The sequence below is a fragment of the Staurois parvus genome, unplaced genomic scaffold (genome assembly GCF_062004578.1).
Source record: "Staurois parvus isolate SC_StPar_1 unplaced genomic scaffold, SC_StPar_1.0 ptg000196l, whole genome shotgun sequence".
NCBI classification, from domain to species: Eukaryota; Metazoa; Chordata; class Amphibia; order Anura; family Ranidae; genus Staurois; species Staurois parvus.
The window spans coordinates 4,095,205-4,121,959 of record NW_028317992.1 but is presented as its reverse complement, the minus strand read 5'-3'; the positions used below and the strand labels follow the sequence as shown (position 1 = coordinate 4,121,959).

General features: G+C 43.3%; 1 protein-coding gene across 1 annotated transcript in view; it reads right to left on the bottom strand.

Moving 5' to 3' along the window:
- Positions 1–20,172: 20,172 nt before the first annotated feature.
- Positions 20,173–26,755, bottom strand: part of LOC149461635 (P2Y purinoceptor 2-like) — a 100,914-nt gene continuing 94,331 nt past the window's right edge. The window contains exon 2 of the mRNA XM_089678015.1: positions 20,173–24,766. Coding sequence (XP_089534141.1) covers positions 23,661–24,743 — 1,083 coding nt within the window. The 5' untranslated portion in view covers positions 24,744–24,766 and the 3' untranslated portion in view covers positions 20,173–23,660. The remainder of the gene's footprint in view (positions 24,767–26,755) is intronic.

Here is a 26,755-nt window from a genome sequence, read left to right as displayed (position 1 = left end):
AGAACACCCTTTTTTCTTTAGTTTTTTTTATTATTGACAAGTTTGCATTTGTTGTAGACATAAGACCGTTAGTTACCTTATCCATGTGGTATCGATGCCTTGACAGAATATGAAAGATGCTACCTAAATGTCCATCTGATTGTTGGCGCTGCTACAAGGAACTTTGGACAATGCTACATCTGTGGTGGCCATGTCCTTGATTGAGACCATTCAGGAAGGATATATTTCGACTGACTGTACATATTACAGGCAATAGATTACCTGAACTACCGGAATTGGCCCTATTTTCTATTTTTTCTGGAATCACCACCGATGGCCAAAAAGAGATTTCACCCCATAGCTTTCCACCATATTTGAACATAAAGAACTGAGATGGCAAGTCCGTGGGGAAGGCCCCCCCTATTTTTTCTATTCTTCTTTCTTTCTGTCCTTTCTCTCCCTCTTTTTGGTGTCTACTAGTTACTTTAATGGTTCATGGTTTGGGGACGCAAAGGTTTATGCACGAATATAAATTTGAATGGCAAATAGGCTCAAATTGGGATATTGAGTTTGTTTATGAAGTTGAAGGAGAATTTTTGGTGTTACATCTTTTTAAGTGATTAAGTGTAATATGAAATAATGGTTCAATAAAGCTTTGACCCCCCCCCCCTTAAAAAAAAGAAGACTGCTTGTTACATACTATATAGGTATTTTTCCTGTGAATCCTGTAAATTATACACAAGGCAAAGCCAAAAATATTATTATATGGTAATTTGAAAAAAATATTCACCTTTCCATGCTGGCTTATTTTATATTCTGGTCAACTTCTAAGTGCCTCTTCTGTCCACAGTAGCCATCTTCACTTAGGGCATCTGGGGATCCAGCCACTTCCTTGTTTTCTAAGCCAGTCTCCATTGATGATACACCACCAATCCCTTACATGTGTACCCAGAAATCTAACTGGGGAAAAAATATTCTGCTTCCCATGAAGGCTTACATTATCTTACATTTTGGACAACTTCTGAATGCCTTTTCTTTCCTGAGCCTCCATCTTCCCTAAGGGTATAAGGGGATCCAGCCACTTCCTTGTTTTCTAAGCCAGCCTCCAATGATGATAGACCACCAATCCCTTGTATGTGTACCCAGTGCTCTAACTGGGGAAAAAATATTCACCTTCCCATGTAAATGTACAATATCTTACATTCTGGTCAACTTCAGAGTGCCTTTTCTGTCCCGAGCTGCCATCTTCCCTAAGGGTATCAGGGGATCCAGCCACTTCCTTGTTTTCTAAGCCAGCCTCCATTGACGATAGACCACCAATCCCTCATATGTGTACCCAGTGCTCTAACTGGAGAAAAAATATTCACCTTCCCATGTAAATGTACAATATCTTACATTCTGGTCAACTTCAGAGTGCCTTTTCTGTCCCGAGCTGCCATCTTCCCTAAGGGCATATGGGGATCCAGCCACTTCCTTGTTTTTTAAGCCAGCCTCCATTGATGATACACCACGAATCCCTGGTATGTGTACCCAGTGCTATAGCTGGGGATAAATATTCACCTTCCCATGCAAACTTTCAATATCTTACATTCTAGTCAACTTCTGAGTGCCTTTTCTGTCTCGAGCTGCCATCTTCACTAAGGGCATCTGGGGATCCAGCCACTTCCTTGTTTTTTAAGCTGGCATCCATTGATGATACACCACCAATCCCTCGTATGTGTACCCAGTGCTCTAGCTGGGGAAAAATATTCACCTTCCCATGGAAACTTACAATATCATATATTCTAGTCAACTTCCGAGTGCTACTTCTGTCCCCAGCTGCCATCTTCACTAAGGGCATCTGGGGATTTAGCCACTCCCTAGTTCTCTAAGCTTGTCTCCATTGATGATACATCACCAATCCCAAACATGGCTACTCAGTGCTCAAGCCAGGGAACCATACAGTACATTATCGGAACATATAAAAATATGATTTCCTGGCCAGAGTTAGGTGCACATGTGCAGAATTGTGAGCAATTGTGGAAGTCAGGGGGAAGAGAACAAAGGATGTATTTACAAAATTTACAAAACAAAATTGTGTGCAATTTTGTAAACTAGGGGTGGTTAACAGTAATATTACCCAGGTGGAAAAAGAGGTGGAAGGGTCTGCTTCAATCAATGACTGCACCTTCCTATTAATTTTGATAGAATTTGTGACTCTTCTGGGTTTTTTATACACACTATAAGCCTGTGTACACATTGCAAAACAGGTTTGTCATTCATGACTACAACAGCCCCGATTCATCTGTCAGAAATGATCCCGTGCCTAATCCTCGAAGGACTCTGGGTAATGCAATGCAAATGACAAGCCTTGTTCTCACATCATCCTAGCTGAGTTTTGGATGAATATGTTTGAACAGAGATTACCCATACTGCACTGCAAAATATCCACTCAAAATGGCAGCTGAGCTGTTCAAATAGTTTAGTATAAGCTTGGTGTTTGCATATTTTCACTTTCAGATTTCTACTAATTTAGAAATAAAAGTTGGAAAATGTCTTGGGGAAGCTCCAGATCATTAAAGACTAATGTAATTACAGTGTTCAAATCTTTCTTATAAATAAAGTTACAAATAATAAAGAAACAAAGGAGGTTCCGAAACTAGGTGCAACGCATCAAAAGACACAAATTTATCAAGATTATAAATAAATGACATACCCTTGAAAATGAAACCAAATCTGAAGTGTATCTAAAGCACAGTGTGCCTCCATTACTGATTGGAGAACTATAGAGTGGGGAAGGGTTAGACCCTCTCTCAAATTTTTATTGCTGGCTTTACTGTGGAGATTCACCCCTTTATTTGTACTGTGGACCATTTTCAGAGAAAGAAAATGAGGAAGTCCAATTGTATAGAACAGGGGACTCCAAACTTTCTAAACAAAGGGCCAGTTTACTGTCCTTCAGTCTTTAGGGAGGCCAGTGGGAGCAAACAGTGCCCCATCTTTAGTATTAGGTGGAGGGGAAATGGTGACCCAGTGTTGGTGTCAGTGGCAGGAATAATGCTTCAAGGGCCCAATAAAGGAAAGTAAAGGGTCACATCTGGCCCCCGGGCTGCAGTTTGGAGAACACTGATTGTACAAAGAACAAGAGGTGGGGGAAATCCTCCAATCGGGACAGCTGTCTAAGAGGGGAAGTTCCACTACTTTGAGAAATATCTTTTAACTTCCTATTTTGTTTATAAGACAGGAAATTAAGGGAAATTTCCCCAATGGTACAGAGACAACAACAAATACATTCACAGGGTGATAACCCTTTTCTACAATATTATAAACCAAAAACCAAAAAGATTTTTGGTTCAGATACAGCTTAAATGGTTGTAAAGGCTCAAGGCTTTTTTACCTTCATGCATTCTATACAAGAAGGTAAAAAAACCTTCTCTGTGCAGCATCCCCTCAGCCCCCACTTATACTTACCTAAGCCCCCTCTCAATCCAGCGATGTGCATTGGAGTCTCAGCTATCCCGGGACTCCCTCTCCTCACTGGCTTAGACAGCAGCGGGAGCCATTGAGAAGAGAGCCGCTGCTGTCAATCACTGCCAGTGAGCCAATGAGAAGAGAGAGGGGGCGGGGTTGAGCTACAGCTCCGTATGTGAATGGATACATGGAGCAGCAGCTGGGGAGAGCGCATGCTCGGGTGCCTCCATAGCAAGCTGTTTGCTGTGGGGGGTCCCTGAAAGGAGGGAGTTTCCAGGAGCGCTGGCGGGGGACCCGAGCAGAAGAGGATCCAGGCTGCTCTGTTTACACTTTAACTGTTGAGATCAGATATTAGACACAAGGGGGTTGATTTAATAAAGGCAAACATACTGTGCATTTTGCAAGTGCAGGTGCAAGCCAAACTGCGTTTTTTTCCCCTTTGCATTTGATTGGGTATTCTTTGTAAAGTGAATCTTCACCTCATTTACTAAGCTCTGGAGCAAATGTCCTTGCTGAGTGCAACTGCACTTGCAAATTACACAGTCTATTTGCCTTTAGTAAATCAACCCCAAGGTGTGCATTGTTTCTAACCAAGAGACAGCCGACCCATAGACTTGCATTGTATGCAGTAAAGGGCAACCATTGTAGCACTGCTGCAGACTACCCCATCCACTTCACTCCAAGCCCTCTATTCCCGCTCCACCGACTGATGGGTGCTGGATGTGAGTGATCCGTGACCCACCAAAGACAAAAGTACAACCTTTCACCTTCGAAAAGCCCAGGAGGAATTTCATTGTTGTTCTCCAGTATAAGAGTAATCCAACTTTTGCCCCAGTAACGCCTAGGGTGAAGGGAACCCGCATTCCTGCGCACGTTTTATGGCCTGTTTTCATGTTTTTTTTGCACGTGTTTTCATGTGATGCGCATAGGGCAGTCCATTAACCACTTCAAGTCCGGACACTTTCACCCCCTTCCTGTCCAGGCCAATTTTCCGCTTTCAGCACTATCACACTTTGAATGACAATTGCGCAGTCATGCAACACTGTAACCATATGAATTTTTTAGCATTTTTTGAGACAGATAAAACTTTATTTTGGTGGTGTTTATTCACCACTGGGATTTTTATTTGTTTGCTATATAAATGAAAAAGTCCACAAAATGTTGAAAAAAAGTGTTTTTCTTATAAAATTTTGCAAATAATCTTTCTTCATAAATCTTGGCAAAAATATATTCAGCTATCTTTAAAAAAAAAAAATAACCAAATTAGTTTATAACCAAAAAATATAATTTTTCAAAAGGTTTTTTACATATTTATGTTATTTTTTAAAATTATTATTTATTTATTTATTTATTTTTTTACCATACTGTCACATTAGCAGTACAGTGTCACCATACTGACACTGTACTACTTGTGGGGGGTGATGAAGATTTTTTTTTCTTTTTTTACACTGATTGCTTTTACACCCATTAAGGCTGTAAAAGCAATCAATTCTATTTCTCTCTGGCTACATTCTTGCAGCCATTGAGAAATACTGCGAGAGCTGTGATTGGTTACAGTTTGTCACATGGTACAAGGCTGTTGTGCTCATCCACAGATTTCACAAGTAGTAAGCAATGATGTCAGGAAGTGACATCTAGTTTACTATTGCTCATGTAATCACTGATTGGCCAATTAGGGATCACATGACTCAGGACCTCACACAGTACAGCGGGTGTCGCGCGCACAGTCAGTGAATGCGGGTGACGTAGAAACGTCAACCAGCTTCAGCACTGCTCCCGTCCGTCCGTTTATAGACGTGGGCCGGACGGGAAGTGGTAAATAATATGCCCCATACATGCTCCTGCAATTTTTCAGACATTGAGCTCCATTCATTTTATTATCACCCGTTTTTCTGCATTTGTAGTGCGTGTTGCATGATACAATGCACGGCTGCTAGCTGCATTTGGGGTGCCATTGACAATCAATTGCATTGCAAGCACGATGCATGGCTTGCTCACATTTGAGCATGCATGAAGACGCAGGTTCCTACACATTATCTGAGCCTGGTCCCACAACGTGCAGGTGTAAATGGGGCCTATCCCCCAAAAGGGGCAGATTTACTAAAAGTGGAGCGTGCAAAATCTGGTGCAGCTGTGCATGGGAGCCAATCAACTTCTAACTCCAGCTTGTTCATTTAAGCTTTTACTATAAAACCTGGAAGCTACGTAGTTACATAGTTAGTCTGGCTGAAAAAAGACAAAAGTCCATCCAGTTCAACCATAGAAAAAAAAAAGTAATAATCCTATACCCACAGTTGATCCAGAGGAAGGCAAAAAAAACAGCAAAGCATGATCCAATTTGCTCCTGCAGGGGAAAAAATTCCTTTCTGATCCCCCAAGAGGCAATCGGATATTCCCTGGATCATCTTTACATAATTCCCTGGAAGTTGATTGGTTCCTATTCAGAAGTGCACCAGATTTTGCACTCTTCAGTTTTCTAAGTCAACTTCTTTGGATGTCAGGCACCATTCACACCTGCGCATTTCAGGAATGGGTTCAGAAATGTGTGGAAATCTGCGTCTCCATGCATGTTCCCCGAACACAAGCAAAATGTGCGCCGCTCTGCTGTCTGACATGCTTTGTTTCCTTTTGTAATTGAATCTTGAACGATTTAGTAAATCAGCCTCTTTTGATGTTAGGCACCATTCACACCTACGCGTTTCGGGAAGGGGTTCAGAAATGCGTGGAAACCTGCGTCTCCACGCATGTTCCCTGAACACAAGCAAAACATGTGTCACTCTGCTGTTTGACATAATATGTTTCCTTTTGTAATTGAATCTTGAATGATTTAGTAAATCAGCCTCTTTGGATCTTAGGCACCATTCACACCTGCCCGTTTCAGTAACGGGTTCATAAATGCGTGGAAACCTGCGTCTCCACGTATGTTCCCCGAACACACGCAAAATGTGTGTCGCTCTGCCATTTGACATGCTTTGTTTCCTTTTGTAATTGAAACTTGAACGATTTAGTAAATCAGCCCCTATTGATGTTAGGAACCATTCACACCTACGCGTTTTGGGAAGGGGTTCAGAAATGCGTGGAAACCTGCGTCTCCACGCATGCTTATATTGTAAAGCTCTGAGCAAACTGTTGGCGCTATATAAATCCTGTATAATAATAATAATAATGTTCCCTGAACACAAGCAAAACGTGCGTCGCTCTGCCGTTTGACATAATTTGTTTCCTTTTGTAATTGAATCTCGAAAGATTTAGTAAATCTACCCCTTTGGATGTTAGGCACAATTCAGACCTGTGCGTTTCAGGAACAGATTTAGAAATGCGTGGAAACCTGCATCTCCATGCATGCTCCCCGAACACAAGCAAAACGTGTGTCGCTCTGCTGTTTGACATCATTTGTTTCCTTTTGTAATTGAACCGTGAAAGATTTAGTAAATTACCTCGTTGGATGTTAGGCACCATTCACACCTGCGCGTTTCAGTAACGGGTTCATAAATGCGTGGAAACCTGCTTCTCCGCGCATGTTCCCCGAACACAAGCAAAACATGTGTCGCTCTGCTGTTTGACAGAATGTGTTTCCTTTCATAATTGAATCTTGAATGATTTAGTAAATCAGCCTCTTTAGATCTTAGGCACCATTCATACCTGCACGTTTCAGGAACGGGTTCATAAATGCGTGGAAACCTGCGTCTCCATGCATGTTCCCCGAAACACATGCAAAATGTGTGTCGCTCTGCCATTTGACATGCTTTGTTTCCTTTTGTAATAGAATCTTGAACGATTTAGTAAATCAGCCTCTTTTGATGTTAGGCACCATTCACAGCTTACGCGTTTCGGGAATGGGTTCAGAAATACGTGGAAACCTGCTTCTCCGCGAATGTTCCCCGAACACAAGCAAAACGTGTGTTGCTCTGCCATTTGACATAATTTGTTTCCTTTTGTAATTGAATCTTGAAATATTTAGTAAATCAGCCCCTATTGATGTTAGGCACCATTCACACCTACGTATTTTGGGAAGGGGTTCAAAAATGCATGGAAACCTGCATCTCCATGCATGTTCCCCGAACACAAGCAAAATGTGCGCCGCTCTGCTTTTTTACATAATTTGTTTCCTTTTGTAATTGAACCGAGAACGATTTAGTAAATCAACCCCTTTGGATGTTAGGCACCATTCACACCTGCGCGTTTCAGGAACGGGTTCATATATGCGTGGAAACCTGCGTCTCCATGCATGTTTCCCGAACACAAGCAAAACGTGCGCTTCTCTGCTGTTTGATATAACTTGTTTCCTTTTGTGATTGAAACTACTTGAAACATTGTACAGTCCATGCATATTCACTAAAGCAACTCTATATCTAGGAAGGTTTCTGATGGGCCCGACTTCTGACCTTTGAGAGGCTAACAATGCCTCCCTCTATTAAATAACATCTGCCGTGCCGGGGTTTCCCTTTAATCTTTTCATACTATTTAAAACAATTGTTCTAGATACAAAAACTCCAGAGAGAAAGGGCTAAAGTTCTCTATTTGTACCATTGAGAACAGGTTCGGTTCCCACATGCTGATGAAGTCACTTGAAACATTTGAGAAGAGAAAAAGAAACTTTTGGGAAGGAAGGAATGTAACACAATAGCGCATTTATAGGAAAGTGAATGAAAAGCAACAGAAAGCGGAGAGGTGGGTGGCATTGAGGCTGTTCAACTGGCTTGGCCGCTTTCTCTGGTAGAACGAACTTCCAGTAAAGGAGTGGGTCTTCTCACTTGTAGCGCACAGAATAGACAGCTTTCCCAAAGTCAATCCTGATAGGTAGCGGGACCTAATGAAAGCAGATGTCGTGTGTGCATGCGTTTGATAATATACACACACCTGACACTTAATTAGGCACACCCGTTCAATTGCTTGGTAACACAAATTGCTAATCAGCCAATCACATGGCAGCAACTCAATGCATTTAGGCATCTAGACGTGATGAAGACAACTTGCTGAAGTTCAAACCGAGCATCAGAATGAGGAAGAAAGGGGATTTAACCACTTGCCCACCGGGCACTTATACCCCCTTCCTGCCCAGGCCAATTTTCAGCTTCCAGAGCTGTCGTAATTTGAATGACAATTGCGCGATCATGCAACGCTGCACCTATGCAACATTTTTATCATTTTTTTCACACAAATAGAGCTTTCATTTGGTGGTATTTACTCACCGCTGGGGTTTTTTTTTGTGCTATAAACAAAAAAAGAGCAAAAAATAAAAAAAAAAGTTTCTCTTTGTTTCTATTATAAAATTTTGCAAACAGGTAATTTTTCTCCTTCACTGATCTGCGTTGATGAGGCTGCACTGAGAGGCAGCACTGATGGACACAGATAGGCAGCACCAATGGGTGGCACTGATGAGCTGGCACTGATGAGGCTGCACTGATATGTAGCAATGATGGGCACTTATTGGTGGCACTGATGGGCTGCACTGATAGGAAGCACTGATGGGCACTGATAGGCAGCACTGATGGGCACTGATAGGTGGCACTGATGGGCTGCAGTGATAGGAAGCACTGATGGGCTGCAGTGATAGGAAGCACTGATGGGCACTGATAGGCAGCACTGATGGGCATTGATGAGGTGGCACAGATAGGCAGCACTGATGGGCAGTACTGATGAGCTGGCACTGATTAGGCTGCACTGATATGCAGCAATGATGGACACTGATAGGCAGCACTGATGGACTGCACTGATAGGAAGCACTGATGGGCACTAATAGGAAGCACTGATAGGCGGCACTAATGAGCTGGCACTGATATTCAGCAATGATGGGCACTGATAGGCAATGATCAGTGCCCTGATGATCAGTGCCAATCCATCCTCTGACAATTGCTGGTTATCGGCAGTACTTTCCTCACTCTGTGACAGCGTGAGGAAAGTGCAGCCAATAACCCGCAACTGCATTTACACGGTGATCTCCTGTGTCATTGGACACAGCTGATCACGTGGTAAAAGGCCAATCACAGCGGACATGTATGTAGGACACAGCGATCACGGAGATTGCAAGGTGTGCGCCGCTGGGGGCGCACGGTAGAGCGCGTTCTGGGAGTACGTCATATGACATCCTCCCATAACTGGACAACCATACTGTAGCTGTCATTCGACTTCATTGAACGTGGCATGGTTGTTGGTGCCAGACGGGCTGCTCTGAGTATTTAAAAAACTGATGATCTACTGGGATTTTCACGCACAACCATCTCTAGGGTTTACAGAGAATGGTCCAAAAAAAAGAAAATATCCCGTGAGCGGCAGTCGTGTGGATGGAAATGCCTTGTTGAGGTCAGAGGAGAATGGGCTGACTGGTTCCAGATGATAGAAAGGCAACAGTAACTCATGTCAATAGGGACCAAAATCTCTGAGGAATGTTTCCAACACCTTGTTGAATCTTTGCCATGAAGAATGAAGGCAGTTCTGAAGACAAAAGGGGTCCAACCCGGTACTAGCAAGGTGTACCTAGTAAAGTGGCCAGTGAGTGTACAATATATAGAAGGCAAACCATCACTACTAGGCAGGGGCGGAATGACCATTTGGAAACTCGGGCACTGCCCGAGGGCCCGGGGTCAGTAGGGGGCCCCATGAGATGCCCCTGGTACCTTTTTCATAGGCTTTTTTGAGTTTGGGCAAGGACACAGGGGCCCCATGATCCCCTATTGCCCGAGGGCCCCATGAGTTGTCAGTCCGCCCCTGCTACTAGGAAATCTATGCAAATATGAGACTTATTCTAACCATGCTTTTTTGCCTTCCTCTGGATCAGCTGTGGGTATTGAGTTCTGTATATATGGAGGTTTTCTATTTTCTATTTTTTTTTCTATTGGATGGACTATCAGTGGTTCTTGACCTTTTTTGAGTTACGGACCCTTTTATGAATCTGAATGGAAGCTATGGACCCAGTGGTGTATTTAGGTTTTCTGCTGCCATAGGCAACACAAAAATCATCTGCCCCCATGGACACCAACCTCCACCCCCTCCCATGGAAAGAGCCTGACATTGACCAACAAAACCCCTGCCCCCCACCTAGGAGAACTTTCCACTACCCCCCTCCCCGGCAATAGAGAGAAAGACACTCATCTTCACAGCTCCGGACATCCCTGGGAACAAGAGTCAGAACTACATACACCATCAAGCAGCCCGCATCCTCTCTCGAATCCCACCTGGTTCCCATGACGCACGTGTCCCTTCTTTCATCCCTTCTTCTGGGGAAAGGTGCTGCCCCCCTGAAAAATGCCGCCCTAGGAAAATGCCTTGTGGTAAATACACCCCTGTATGGACCCCCTCCCAAGATATACTCACATAAGGACGACTTTGCATGCAATGAATACGTTTACTTTGTTTTATTGAAATGCGATTGCCTCGGACGTATACAGTATGACATATATGTAAACTATCGTAACAAAATAAAATCCCACCTTTTCATGCAAAAAGTAATGGCCACTCATTACATAAATGAAATACTCAAATCTACAGTACTACTAAGAAATGAGAATTAGCACTTGCTATTATGGAGTGGCACAAGATGGCGGTTGTGCAGAGACCCATGATACAAGGTAGACATGGGCCAACAACAAGTCAAGATATAGATCATTGCGGGGATCATTGCTCCAAAAATAGATAGTAGACATGTGCAGAAAGAAAAAATTTCATTTCATTTCGTATTAATTTGTTAAGCTACTAATTTCGTTTCATTGCAATTGTAACAAAATTAGTTTTGTGTATTCGTTTTGGACCTGATTAAAATTTTTCTTAATCGATCCAAATACATTGTGAAGAATAGCTGGTTCTGTTTTACTCCAAATTCGAATATTGGAAGATGGTTATATTCTTTCTATTCTATACTAATTTATTCTACTCTATTCTATTTTTTCTATTCTATTCTTTTAGATTTTATTGCATTCTTTTATATTGTATTCTCTTGTTTTTTATTCTATTCCTTAACTTTCTTTTCTATTTTATTTTATTCTATTCTTTTATTTTATTTTCTATTCTATGCTGTTCTGTTTTACTCTGTTCTTTTCTATTCTAGTCTTTTAGAAACTCCAATTTCAGAAGACGGCCATATCTACAGTATTCTATTCTATTCTCTTCCTTTCTTTTCTCTTTTATTCTATTCTTTTATTTTCTATTTTATTCTATTCGGTTCCATTTTACACAATTATTTTCTATTCTTTTCTGTTCTATTCTATTATTTTTTACTCTCTTCTATTCTATTTAAATTTGTTACTATTGTAATTTAGAAATTCGGATACATCCAAGTCTCTGAAAAATTTAAATTTCATCCGAATTGTATTTTGTAATGAAACAAACGGCACATGTATACAAGCAAAATATGATTTGAATTGTTTTATCTGTTGAAAAAGTTGTAATTCTGTTGAATCAGTTCTGTGCCCCCCCCCCCCCCAGCCACACACCATAGCCAGATCCCTGGCCTCATTTTTTTCCATTGCAGATATATAATACAGCTTGGTTACCATCCTGTACCTCAGCCCATTGATTGGACAGTAAAGTTGTATCATCATCACACTGATTAGGTCATCATACAGATTCATTTTCTTGCCTGTAGGATCCCACTGGTGCTTGACAACACTGTATGGTTAATGATAATTAGTTCAGGGCGAGACTAAGCTTTGGGGCGGTGGGGGTTGCCTGGGGTTGCCTCCTTGGCTAGTACTAATGAGACACCTTGGGCTGGTGGCCCTTCACCATTCAGATATAATTCAGAGCAATCAGTGACACATGCTGGGCACAGAGGTGGACTGACAACTCATGGGGCTCCTGGGCAATAGGGGATCATGGGGCCCCTGTGTCCTTGCCCAAACTCAAAAAAGCCTATGAAAAAGGTGCCAGGGGCATCTAATGGGGCCCCCTACTGACCCCAAGCCCTCGATATAGCCATCTGCTCCTTATTCAGATATGTGATCAAAGTATCAGTCATTAAAAAATCTTCCAGTATCAACTTCTTTTGGGTTCCTGTTAACGAGCAGTTCAGTCAAGCACAGTCTTTTTCATTCGGTCAAATGGAAAACACAATGTTTGACAAGACGTTAGCACTTCCTGGCAATACTAGGGTCGTTGGTTCAAATCCCAACCACAGCACCACCTGCTTGGAGTTTGCATGCAGGGCTGTAGATAAGGGGGTACCATCAGTCCTTCTGTACAGGGCATAGGCCAGCAGGGGGATCCAGACAGCTGGGTGAATTGGATGTGGGCAGAGAGGGTAATTGGTACGATGGTGGGGGAAATCACTAAAACCAATGCCCTGTATGACTCTCTCTGCAGCATCTGAAAGCTGGATTCTTCTCCTCTCCCTCACGCTGGTTTTCAGCTGCTGCAGAGAGAGCCATACAGGGGATCGGTTCCAGTAATTGCCCACCATGCTGACCACCCTCCCTGTGCACATCTGACTTACCCAGCTGCCTGGGCCCCCACAATGCTGGCTGCAAGCACACAATAGGATCCTTCAGGACGGAGAGGGGGGAAGGGTCCAATAAATATGTCACATTAACTAGCTCAGCAATGGGCAAACTACGGCCCGCGGGCCGTAGACGGCCCGGCGGATCTTTTAATCCGAGCCGCGGAGCATGATACTGTCAGGATGGCTGACAGGATGTGTGTAGGCGGGGCAGCGTGACGAACGTGAGGGGAGCTAGGCTCCTCTCACAGTCCGCCCTGAAGACCGGAACGGCGCGGGAACACGGCGAGAGGAACGCGCGGAGCAAAGGTAAGTGAATTGAATTACTATATGGGGGATGAATTACTATGGGGAATGAATTACTATGGGGGATGAATTACTATAGGGGGGATGAATTACTATGGGGAATGAATTACTATGGGGGATGAATTACTATATGGAGGATGAATTACTATGGGGGATGAATTACTATATGGGGAATGAATTACTATGGGGGATGAATTACTATAGGGGGGATGAATTACTATGGGGAATGAATTACTATGGGGGATGAATTACTATATGGGGGATGAATTACTATATGGGGGATGAATTACTATGGGGGATGAATTACTATGGGGGATGAATTACTATATGGGGGATGAATTACTATGGGGGATGAATTACTATATGGGGGATGAATTACTATGGGGGATGAATTACTATGGGGGGTGAATTACTATGGGGGATGAATTACTATGGAGGATGAATTACTATATGGGGGATTAATTACTATGGGGGATGAATTACTATATGGGGGATGAATTACTATGGGGGATGAATTACTATGGGGGATGAATTACTATATGGGGGATTAATTACTATGCTTACTATGGGGGAATATTACTATACTTACTATGGATGACACATACACATCATTCATCTACTCTTGGTCCAGCCCCCGGGTCCAATATATGAACCCATTGCGGCCCTTAAGTCAAAAAGTTTGCCCACCCCTGAACTAGCTCCTTCCTTTCCTGAATGAACACAATTGAGTGATCAGCACTGATTACTCACTGTGTTCATTCATAACAGAAGCATAATAAACTGTGTTTTTTTTGGGGGGGGGTTGGAAAGGGGCCCTGTCAGGTTGGCTGTGGTTTCTAACAGCAGCCCTGTTTGCATGTGTCCATTTACACCCGCCAACATCCAATCCGATCCGACCCGCAAAAAGGCCTCTTTCAGATGAACGTTCTGATCGGGTCCACCTTCCCATTTTTCAGGCAGACTCGATCGGAACCTCCATTCTCCTCTATGGCACAGGGGGTGTAAACAGACACAAGATATTCAATCCGATGCATAAAAAAGGGACAAATAGGAATCCAATTCCCCATCCGTCTGTCAGATCGGGTCGGATGGAAACAGACAGGCAGTCTGTTTTCATCCGACCATCCATTGAGGAGAGCGAGCAGCTCTGTGTCTGCTCTGCAGCAGCGGAGGGGACACAGACCTGTCATCCGCTTGCTCAGCGGGGATCAGCGGAGAGATCGCCCGCTGAGCAAGCAGATCCACTAACCGGGTCAGTCCCGTGTGAAAGAGCCCATTCCAAGAGCGATCCATTTTTTTCATCAGTTCAGTCACGTTTTTTCAAAGAAAAAAACGGATCAGTTTCCATCAGTTTCTTGTCAGTTTTTGACATCCTTTACCAATGCAAAAATGAACCGTATGTCCGTTTACATCCGTTTTTCCTCCGTTCTGTTTTTTTTATGGAAGAAAAATAGGGTTTTCTTCAGTTCAAAAAAACAGATATTAACGGATGCGGACATTAACGGATGTAAACAAATGATCATCCCTTTACATCCACTAGTACATAGAAATATATGGGGGTCCATTTTTCATTTGTAAACGGACAGATCAAAAATGGACATGCGGAACGCCCGTGTAAATGGACTCTAAATGGTTTTCACAAGGCTGGAATGGCACAACTGCCTAAGATGTCTTTGTATGCTGTAGAACAGTGGTCTCCAAACTGCGGCCCAGGAGTTGGATGCAGCCCTTTGCTTTCTTTTAAATGGCCCTTGGGACACTATTTTATTCACTGACACCAATGAAGGACACAATTCTTCCCAATGACACCAAGAATGGTGCAAAAATTCTACCAATGAAATCATTAATGGGGCACAGTTCCTCCCAATGACACCAACAATGAGGCCCAATGACACCAATGACAGGGCACAGTTCCTCCCAATGATACCAACAATGGGGAATAATTCCCTCCACTGACACCAATGAAGGGGCACATTTCCTCCCAATGACACCAATGATGGGGCACAATTCCTCCCAATTACACCAATGATGGGGCACAATTCTTCCCAATTACACCAATGAAGGGGCACAATTCCTCCCAATGACACCAATGATGGGGCACAATTCCTCCCAATTACACCAATGATGGGGCACAATTCTTCCCAATGACACCAATGATGGGGCACAATTCCTCCCAATGACACCAATGATGGGGTGTCATTCCACCCACTGTCACCAAAGAAGGAGCATGGTTTATTCCCACTGATGTTAGGACCTTTTCTGCTCCTAGTGGCCACAGTCTGCCCCCCTAAAGTTATAAGGACAGTAAACTGGGCTTTGTTTAGAAAGTTAGGTTACCCCTGCTTTAGAATAAAAGTATTCTTCAGTGGAAACACCTGAACAAATTATGTGTATACGCTTTTGGCACTATAGGTAGATGTGATGATGAGGTGCCTTTAGACCTTTCATAGATGTACACTGAACATACCTCTTCCACATGCACATATTTGCTTTTTTTATCGAAGAACCCAACTGCCAAATGTCCTGATTTGATTCTCAGTCTGTCAATAGCTATTTCAGTATATCTCAGGGTGTCACACATTAAACACAATGGTGGGAGATATAAGCTTTTACACACAGGCAGGGGCGGACTGACCATTCGAGCACTTGGGCACTGCTCGAGGGCCGGGGGTCAGTAGGGGGCCCCATGAGATGCACCTGGTACCTTTAATTGGCTTTTTCATACGCTTTTTTGGGTGTAGGCGAGGACACAGGGGCCCCATGATCCCCTATTGCCCAAGGGCCCCATGAGTTGTCAGTCCGCCCCTGCACACCAGTGTTTTTTTTTGTTCAAACCCCCGCCAGAAAACACCAGTTAGTACTCACAGCCATTGGCCATCAGCTATTGGTTTCCCAACCAGACAGGGTGCTGTATACGCTGGCCGAATGTCGGCCGGTTTCTGTTGAACTGGCCGATACCAGCCTGTGTGGACTAGCGCTTACTAAAACTGGTGCACACACAATCTGGAGTAGCTGTGCATATTAACCAATCAGATTCTAACTTGTTCATTTAAAGTGTTACTAAACCCACAACAGTACAATCAGTCTGTATATGCAGTAAAGCATGCTTGTTATACTCACTGTGGAACCTAAGGGGTTAATCCTCTGCATTGTGTAAAAAGGCTGTTTGATCCAGTTTTCTCTGATCCTCCCCTTCTTACAGTGTCCCCCTCTTATCTCTCGATAAGACATATCGTGTGGAGTCACTCTGCACATGCTCAGTTTGATGTGTAATGCTAGAGAGGGTTTTTTTTCTTTCTTGGGGGAGTGCATGTGATCAGTACAGGGCCAATCAGCACTGTCCAGACAGAGGTCAGGGGTTCTGCATCCTCCTAGAGCAGAAATAAAACTCCTCCTACAAGCTTTAACCAGTGCTCTGCTGGACACTGACAGAAGTCACAAGACTGGTCTAACTGCTGATGAGGAAAGGTATTTAGCAGTTTATATTTACTAAAATAATTGCATTTCCATGTTCTGTGTACTGTGGGTGACCAGATATAGTGAAGGCAGGGTCCTGGGAGACCAGATATAGTGAATGCGGGGTCCTGGGAGACCAGATATAGTGAATGCAGGGTCCGAGGAGACCAGATATAGTGAATGCAGGGTCCTGGGAGACCAAATATAGTGAATGCAGGGTCCGGGGAGACCAGATATAGTGAATGCAGGGTCCTGGGAGACCAGATATAGTGAATGCGGGGTCCTGGGAGACCAAATATAGTGAATGCGGGGTCCTGGGAGACCAGATATAGTGAATGCGGGGTCCAGGGAGACCAGATATAGTGAATGCGGGGTCCTGGGAGACCAGATATAGTGAATGCGGGGTCCTGGGAGACCAGATATAGTGAATGCGGGGTCCTGGGAGACCAGATATAGTGAATGCGGGGTCCTGGGAGACCAGATATAGTGAATGCGGGGTCCGGGGAGACCAGATATAGTGAATGCGGGGTCCGGGGAGACCAGATATAGTGAATGCGGGTTCCGGGGAGACCAGATATAGTGAATGCGGGTTCCTGGGAGACCAGATATAGTGAATGCGGGGTCCGGGGAGACCAGATATAGTGAATGCGGGGTCCTGGGAGACCAGATATAGTGAATGCGGGGTCCGGGGAGACCAGATATAGTGAATGCGGGGTCCGGGGAGACCAGATATAGTGAATGCGGGGTCCTGGGAGACCAGATATAGTGAATGCGGGGTCCGGGGAGACCAGATATAGTGAATGCAGGGTCCTGGGAGATCAGATATAGTGAATGCAGGGTCCTGGAAGACCAGATATAGTGAATGCGGGGTCCTGGGAAACCAGATATAGTGAATGCAGGGTCCGAGGAGACCAGATATAGTGAATGCAGGGTCCTGGGTGATCAGATATTGTGAATGCGGGGTCCTGGGAGATCAGATATAGTGAATGCGGGGTCCTGGGAGACCAGATATAGTGAATGCAGGGTCCTGGGAGACCAGATATAGTGAATGCAGGGTCCGGGGAGACCAGATATAGTGAATGCGGGGTCCGGGGAGACCAGATATAGTGAATGCGGGGTCCTGGGAGACCAGATATAGTGAATGCAGGGTCCGAGGAGACCAGATATAGTGAATGCAGGGTCCTGGGAGACCAAATATAGTGAATGCAGGGTCCGGGGAGACCGGATATAGTGAATGCAGGGTCCTGGGAGACCAGATATAGTGAATGCGGGGTCCTGGGAGACCAAATATAGTAAATGCGGGGTCCTGGGAGACCAGATATAGTGAATGCGGGGTCCAGGGAGACCAGATATAGTGAATGCGGGGTCCTGGGAGACCAGATATAGTGAATGCGGGGTCCTGGGAGACCAGATATAGTGAATGCGGGGTCCGGGGAGACCAGATACAGTGAATACGGGGTCCGGGGAGACCAGATATAGTGAATGCGGGTTCCTGGGAGACCAGATATAGTGAATGCAGGGTCCTGGGAGACCAGATATAGTGAATGCAGGGTCCTGGGAGACCAGATATAGTGAATGCAGGGTCCGGGGAGACCAGATATAGTGAATGCGGGTTCCGGGGAGACCAGATATAGTGAATGCGGGTTCCTGGGAGACCAGATATAGTGAATGCGGGGTCCGGGGAGACCAGATATAGTGAATGCGGGGTCCTGGGAGACCAGATATAGTGAATGCGGGGTCCGGGGAGACCAGATATAGTGAATGCGGGGTCCGGGGAGACCAGATATAGTGAATGCGGGGTCCGGGGAGACCAGATATAGTGAATGCAGGGTCCTGGAAGACCATCTTTGGCAATAAGGCTCCAATCATACTTGTGCAAGTTGCCATGCAGCTTTGAACACAAGTTGCATGACAAGTTGCAGCCCATGTACTGTATTTCAATGGAAGACCTTTATTAAAATAATCAAAATAATATTGCCAAGTAACATGAACTTGGACACTTTTAAATGTGAGTTTATTTTGATTATTTTAATAAAGTCTTTTTTACCTGGCAATACTATACTATATGGAGCATTTTTTTCCTATGATTGTGAAGTGTTCTGGAGAATTTTAAAGTGCTGACGGTGCTGAAGATCTGTGTATCAATATTAAAGGGAAAAGTGTAGTTTGACCTGGAGGTGAGCGCAATAGTGTGTTGGAGGTGGATGAGCACTAAGAGGTGACACAGAAGCACTGTACACGTGTATGCAATAGTGTGATGACACTGATCCACTTGGAGTACTGCGGATTTAAAGAGACAGTTCACAATTGATTTGAGATCTTATTTATTTATTAGACACTGATATCTGAGATTTAAAGGGACAGTTCACTATTTAGAATATTTTATTGCACTATTCATTTCAGCACGGTTATGTGCAGTTCTGTGGGTATCTATGTGTAAGAAGATATTTGGTGTAGCTCATATGTATTGTCACAAACACTATTTCTGTTATCACTTTTCATATATGCACGTTTATATTATTAGCACCATTTGTGTTTATATTGCTGCGCTGCATTTTTGATTGATTTATGATTGGTTACTATGCACAGCTGCACCAGATTCTGTGTGCACCAGTTTTAGTAACCCAGGTATCTTAGGATTGCCAGTTGTGGGATGTCAAGTCAAGGAGCAGGTGTGGGTAACAACACTGACTTTTCCCAGAGCACACAAGAAGCACTGGATGCATTTAAAGGTACCTACAAGGAACCTGTGCTGCAAGCTTTGCTGGCCTGCTTTTGGACCGTAAGCCCCGGTTCACGCTTGTGCGGTGCAGCATATCGCATGTGATTTGCATAGGAACCGCACAGCATTCCCGTGCAAATCACATGCAAATTCTGTGCGGTGCGATTTGAACCATGCATTTTGTATGACTCAAATCGCACCGCATCTTCACCAAAAAGGGGCAGAACCTTTTTTTGGTCCACACTAGAATTGGATCACACGCGTAGTTACACCCATGCAATCCGATTCTGCACATCGCACTGCATTTTGCGGACCGATTTTGGGGTGTTGTTAACTTAACCCCTTGGCGCCGGCGCCTCCCGGCCCTTTAAGGGTTTCAGAAGCCGGGAGGCGGGGTTTTAGGGTCATGTGACCATCATGATTCACCATCACGGCGGTCACATGATCGGGAAAGGTCCCGATCGAAAGAGGAGATCAGGACCTTTCCGTGAGTACCGGACATGTGTGCTGGGAGCGCGCAGGGCGCGCGGTCTCAGCACATATGTTTTTCTTAATTGCACACAAATGTGCGGCCACTCAGCGTCAAGGCCCAGACGCCGGGAGGCCGCACATTTGCGTGCGGCCGGCGCCAAGAGGTTAACATACACACCTGCAGCGGTTCACATGAACAGGGCGTGATTGTGATACGATGCGGAATTCATATCAAAACCGCTGCGAAATATGCGCCGCATCAGTGTGAACCCAGGCTTATGATTGGGATTTGAAAGGTTTGGATAAACTTGTAAAACACTTTTAAATACATTTTTTTTTAAAGAAAACAAACCAACCATTTTTTTCCATTTAAATGTTTATTACAAAAAAAAAAAAAAGATATAGTTCATTTTTTATTTCCTATCTCAAAACAAAACTTCTCTTTAGCTACAAAATAAAGTAGATTATAATAATTTAACTATTCTAAAAAAAAAGACTTTTCGAATTAGGGAATAAAATATCTATATTTAAAAAATATAATATTGTTTAGTACAATGTACACTGTCACACAGGATGTTCCTGTATACCACAGTTCCACCGAAGAACCCTCGATAATCAGTGACATATGGACAAGGGAACATTCAGTCATTTTGCTCCCTAATAAAACAACGGGAACATTCAAAGGGGGACTATAGTTAGAAGAGAAACCATTTTATATATATAGCGTATGGCATGGATGGAGATATTTGTTTTATATATATATTTATATTTTTTTGACAGTACAGTATATATATATATGGCAAATATTGTGGAAGGAGGGATCTATTTTTTTTTTTTTTGTTCAGCCTGCGTATGACAAGGCTTAAACTGTGAAAAAATTCCTAAACTTTAAAAAAAAAACTAGTACGGCAAGATATAAAAGTGTTTCCTAAGGAACTATTCAGTATTCAAAAACAAAAAGTGCAAGCATCGGATTAACAGCAGTGCTTTTAAATTCTTTTCCTTCAGTCTTTATAAGTCACCCCTGCTGCTGGGCATATTTTAAATAAACAGATGACTACAGAATTTGTGAACAAGTGACTGTATCTGACAGTGAGTGTCAGTAAAGAGATAGTCCTGACATTATTATTATAAAGGATTTATATAGCGCCAACAGTTTACTCAGCGATTTACAAGGGCAGACAGTACAATAACAATACAGTTTAATACAGGAGGGATCAGTGGGCCCTGCTCGTTAGAGCTTACAATCTAAAACATAAACAGAACATTGTTTTTCGCTGGTCAAAATATTGCATTTTTCTGAAATGTTCTAAGTGAGAGATAAACACAGAATGAACTGGCTGCATATAACTTGATTCTTTTTCAACCCAAATTTTGGGTTGTTGCCAGAACAGTAATAGAAAGGAAATCATCGAATGGAGGCACTACTTCAGGTGGCACCCCAGGATTCTCTCACTTTGGAGGGATTTCCTCTCACTTCCTATTTATGATATGGGTCAGAAAGTGAAGGTAAATTTCCCCAATGGGACACAGATGGCAAAAAACCTGTCAAGGATTATAACCCGCCTTTATTCTTTCCGAAATGAAAGTTTTGCCTTTAGTTCTACTTTAATTTCAAACATTCATTCTTGCCTTCAGAAGAACATTGAGTGAAAAGTCTTAGTATCTCAAGACAGAAGCATAAAGCCATAGGGGAAATCAATCTCCGAGGGCATGTCTTTGGGTATGTCAATGACCTGTATACAGAATTCTGAAACTGTTCAGGTTTCTACTCTATAATGAAATGTCTCTGCCAAGCTCATCAGTCATTTCAGTAGTGTTCACAAGGTTTAGCCAGTGAACATACCTATCTACAGTATGTGTTGTACTAGACCAGTGGTCTCCAAACTGCAGCCCTCTTGCCTTTATCCAGTCCTTGGGACACTATCAAAGATGGAGTACTAGTCCTCCCACAGACACCAATGATGAGGAGCTATTCCTCCCACAGACACCAATGATGAGGAGCTATTCCTCCCACAGACACCAATGATGAGGAGCTATTCCTCCCACAGACACCAATGATAAGGAGCTATTCCTCCCACAGACACCAATGATAAGGAGCTATTCTTCCTACTGACATCAATGATGAGGAGCTATTCCTCCCACTGATACCAAAGCTGTGGTATTATTCCTCCCACTGACACCAAGGACATGGTACTATTCCTCCCACTGACACTAATGATGAGGAGCTATTCCTTCCACAGACACCATTGATGAGTAACTATTCCTCCTACTGACACCAAAGTTATGGTACTATTCCTCTCACTGACACCAATGATGAGGAGCTATTCCTCCCACAGACACCAATGATGAGGAACTATTCCTGCCACTGACACGAAAGATGTGGTACTATTCCTCCCACTGACACCAATGATGAGGAGCTATTCCTCCCACAGGCACCAAAGATGTGCTACTATTCCTCCCACTGACACCAAGGACTTGGTACTATTCCTCCCACTGACACCAATGATGAGGAGCTATTTCTCCCACTGACACCAATGATGAAGAACTATTCCCCCACTGACACCAATGATGAGGAACTATTCCTCCCACTGAAACCAAAGATGTGGTACTATTCCTCCCACTGACACCAATGATGAGGCACTATTCCTCCCACTGAAACCAATGATGGGACACTATTCCTCCCACTGATACCAACGATGGGGCACTATTCCTCCCACTGACACCAATGATGAGGAACTATTCATCCCACTGACACCAATGATGAAGAACTATTCCTCCCACTGAAACCAAAGATGTGGTACTATTCCTCTCACTGACACCAAAGATGTGGTACTATTCCTCCCACTGACACCAAGGACTTGGTACTATTCCTCCCACTGACACCAATGATGACGAACTATTCCTCCCATGACACCAAAAATGTGGTAATATTCCTCCCACGGACACCAATGATGAGGAGCTATTCCTCCCACAGACACCAATGATGAGGAACTATTCCCCCCACTGACACCAATGATGAGGAGCTATTTCAACTACTGATACCAATGATGAGTAACTATTCCTCCCACTGTCACCAATGATGAAGAACTATTCCCCCCACTGACACCAATGATGAGGAGCTATTTCAACTACTGATACCAATGATGAGTAACTATTCCTCCCACTGACACCAATGATGAAGAACTATTCCTCCCACAGACACCAATGATGAGGAACTATTTCCCCCACTGACACCAATGATGAGGAGCTATTTCTCCTACTGATACCAATGATGAGTAACTATTTCTCCCACTGACACCAATGATGAGGCACTATTCCCCCCACTGACACCAATGATGAGGCACTATTCTTCCACTGATACCGAAGATGGGACTGGCAGGATCGATGGGGCACTATTCTTTCCTATGATACCATTTTCTACTCCCAGTGGCCACGGTCCTGCCCCCCAAAGTCTAAAGAACAGTAAACTGGTCCTTTGTGTAGAAAGTTTGGAGACCCCTGTACTAGACAAACTGTTTTTGGCATGTCTTTGTATTGACATTTATTGTTGTATTATATCGTTTTCATCGTCTGTTTCTGTATTGTGACCATAGTTAAATATTGTATATAGCCATATTCCAGCACACTCACCATTACTCAGGACTATACCCTCTCGCATATACACAATCCAAGCTATTGAATTGTTTCTTATAAACATTAATTTTCAATAAATAAATCATTTTAATGGTCAACCCAAAATGAGCATTGTTACTTTTCATTTACTGAAAATGTGGGTTTAGATATGGTTTAATGCCCAAAAACCAACAACAGGTGGATGGTACCTAATAAACACGACTTAGCTATCTACATCCTGGTAATTACAGTTGGGCTAGGACTGGGAGCTGAGGGCATGTCAGAAGAAATGGGGGTAAAGCTGTTCTCTGCAGCATTACTGTTCGTGGCAGAGCTTGAGTTATTACTTCGTACATAGGTTGAAAACTTGTTTTTAACTTTTGTGAGTCCACTCCTAGGAATAATGTTCCTTCGCACAGTTTGTCCAGCAAGAAAGTACAAGATGGGATCTAGACAGCTGTTGGCGCTAGCCAGCGGTCTTGTCACTTTGTAGGCCATGTTGATTGCATTTAACGTATCACAGTCAAGGTCTAACTTTCTAAAGTAATAGTACAAGGTTCGGTTCACATGGAAAGGTAAGAAGCAGATGATGAATGTGAGTAGCACAATAATGATCATCTTAATTGACTTCTTTTTGGAGTTTGAGGTGTCAGAAGAAGCTGCTGAGGGCTTCATGAGGGCCCGGGTCATCAAAGTGTAGCAGATGATGATGATAACAAACGGGACACAGAAGAGCAAAGCCAAGCTGACCGAGCTGTAGACGACAAAAGTATCAAATAAATCCACGCTAGAAGTGTCGTGGCAGGTGGTGCTATCTCCCTTTGTGCTTGTGGTCACAAAATACAATATAGGGGACTGGAAAGCAGCAATGAAGATCCAGACCACCACGGATATAATGCGGGCATTTCGAACCTTCAACCAACCCAACGACTTCATAGGGAAGCAGATCCCAATGAATCGGTGGATACTGATGCAAAGCAAGAAGAAGATGCTGCAATACATGTTGTTGTAGAAGAGAAATTTGACAATTTTGCACAATGCTTCCCCAAATGGCCAGTCATCGCCCTGGGAATAATAGTAGATCAGAAGGGGCAGGGAGATGACATACATAATGTCCGCGATAGCCAGGTTAAACATGTATGTAGTTGAAGCATTCCAGGGCTTAATCCGGAACAGAAAGATGTAAAGGGCCAGGATGTTGAGAATAAGCCCAACGCAGAGCACGATCCCGTAGGACACTGGAAGAAGAACATACTTGAAATCTTCATCAAATATACACTTGTAAGGGGAGGTATCATTTCCTGAGCTATTCATTGTTCATCCACAATGCTGTTGACCTGTTCCAATAAAAACACACAAAAATTAACCAAAAATTAAAACAAAGTGAAAAGTTCATCACAGATTTAAGGAAGCAACCATCAGTTCTGACTTCTAATTTTGTCAAAATTACAAAGAAATTGAAGACATAAAATGATGGTTTCAATTAACCACAATAACATGCATTGTAAAAAGAAGTGAAATCCAATGTCTTTTGACAAAATTGGCGTAACTTTTTTCCTTTAATTTGATCATTAAATAAACTGTATCAAAACTGTCAATTTATTGCCCAGTTTTGATTACACAATTGACTGAATTACAGCCACATACAGTATATAGCTATGATATTTGAAATTATATAAAGCGCCACAAAATACAACATAAACGAGTAAAAAAGTCTTTATATGCAAACAACAGCGCACCACTTCATGTTCCAATCTTCCTGTCTTCTCACCAAGATCCCTTTAACCAGAATATGTTGTATACCATAGAACATCTCTCTCTCCTTTGATCTTCCAGTGTACTGATCCAAATCTCCAAAAGAAATAAACTGATAGAGTGTAGTACTTCTTATACAAATGTATACATGTGCAGCTGTGTGCAATGAGTAATATGCAATATACAAAAGTGTCCACCACTCTTCCCCTAAATACTGTTACCCTCTTAGGGTGAAAATGCGCATTTCACTCTTTTACTGTGAATAACATCCAAAGCACGACGATTGGTGCTTCACTGGAGGACACAGCGGGCACCGGATCGCGGTGCTGCGCGCTCCCAGGGAGCGTGCACAGCTTGAAATGGCGGGTGCCGTTTATGAATGGCAACCCGCCCCTGGAGTGCCACCGTCCTGCCGTTTATAAACAGCAGGCGGACAGCAAGTGGTTAAGTTGACAGAACAATCTGATAGTGAATTGCTGAATTGGCTGTACAGTAAATCAGCTCAACTACAAGGTCAAAAAACAGCACTATATAGCACACCTGTGTCCAATCACAAGTGTTATGACACCTGCTGTAAAATGTATTGCTCGTCTTATCACACGGTAATGAATACATGTGTCTTTTCTACTGTTAAGCAGTTTACATAGAGATGCTTATACTTGTCCTGGTGCTGCAAACCCAGAAAGTGATACAAGTGTACAGGAATGAAGGAAGCAAAATGAAATCATGGTGCCCCATCTAACGTATCACAATATTTATTGTATCCATTGGTTTAGCTCCGACATTTGAAAAACGCTGCAGAATTCAACAGAAAACATCCAACCATCTACATCAATCCCACCCTAGAGGAACTTGCCATCTGCTGCCTCCATCACAGTCAAACATGTCAATAATTATATATACTGTACGACTTTACAAAGTACATAAAACCACCCAGAAATGTTTCTTCCCCCAAGAAACTAAAATGTGTATTCCTAACCACACAATACTGAGGCACAATTGTTCCAGAACTAAGGTGTCCGTTTATGACACAGAGAATAGCTGTGATTCAACAGATCTCAGCTATTCTCTGGTCATTCACAGTTTATAACACTCGGGAGATCATGTCAGCCCTTCGCTGGAGATCTGTGTTCTCCCTCTAGATTCTCCAGCCCAGAGCTGGAGAATCAGAGGGACCGAAAACTAAGCAGAGATAATTTACCTCTGTTTAGTAAACTGATCTTTTACTATAATCTCGAGAGATTATAGTAAAATGAGCCGTTTTCCAGAGTTTGTAGACCGTTCTCCAGTGTTTGGAGACCGTTCTCCCTTCGTTTGGAGAACTGCTTCAAAAAATGCATTCACAGGAGAACTGTGTTCTCCGAGAATGTCGGAGAACTGAGCTCTTGGATTATGGGAGGAAACTAGGAACCTGGATGAAATCCACAGAAACACAAGATGAATATACAGTCACCGGCCACTTTATTAGGTTCACTTTGCTAGTACCGGGTTGGGCCCCCTTTCTCCTTCAGAACTGCCTTAATTTGTTCATAGTAAAGATTCAACAAGTGTTGGAAACATTCTTCAGAGAT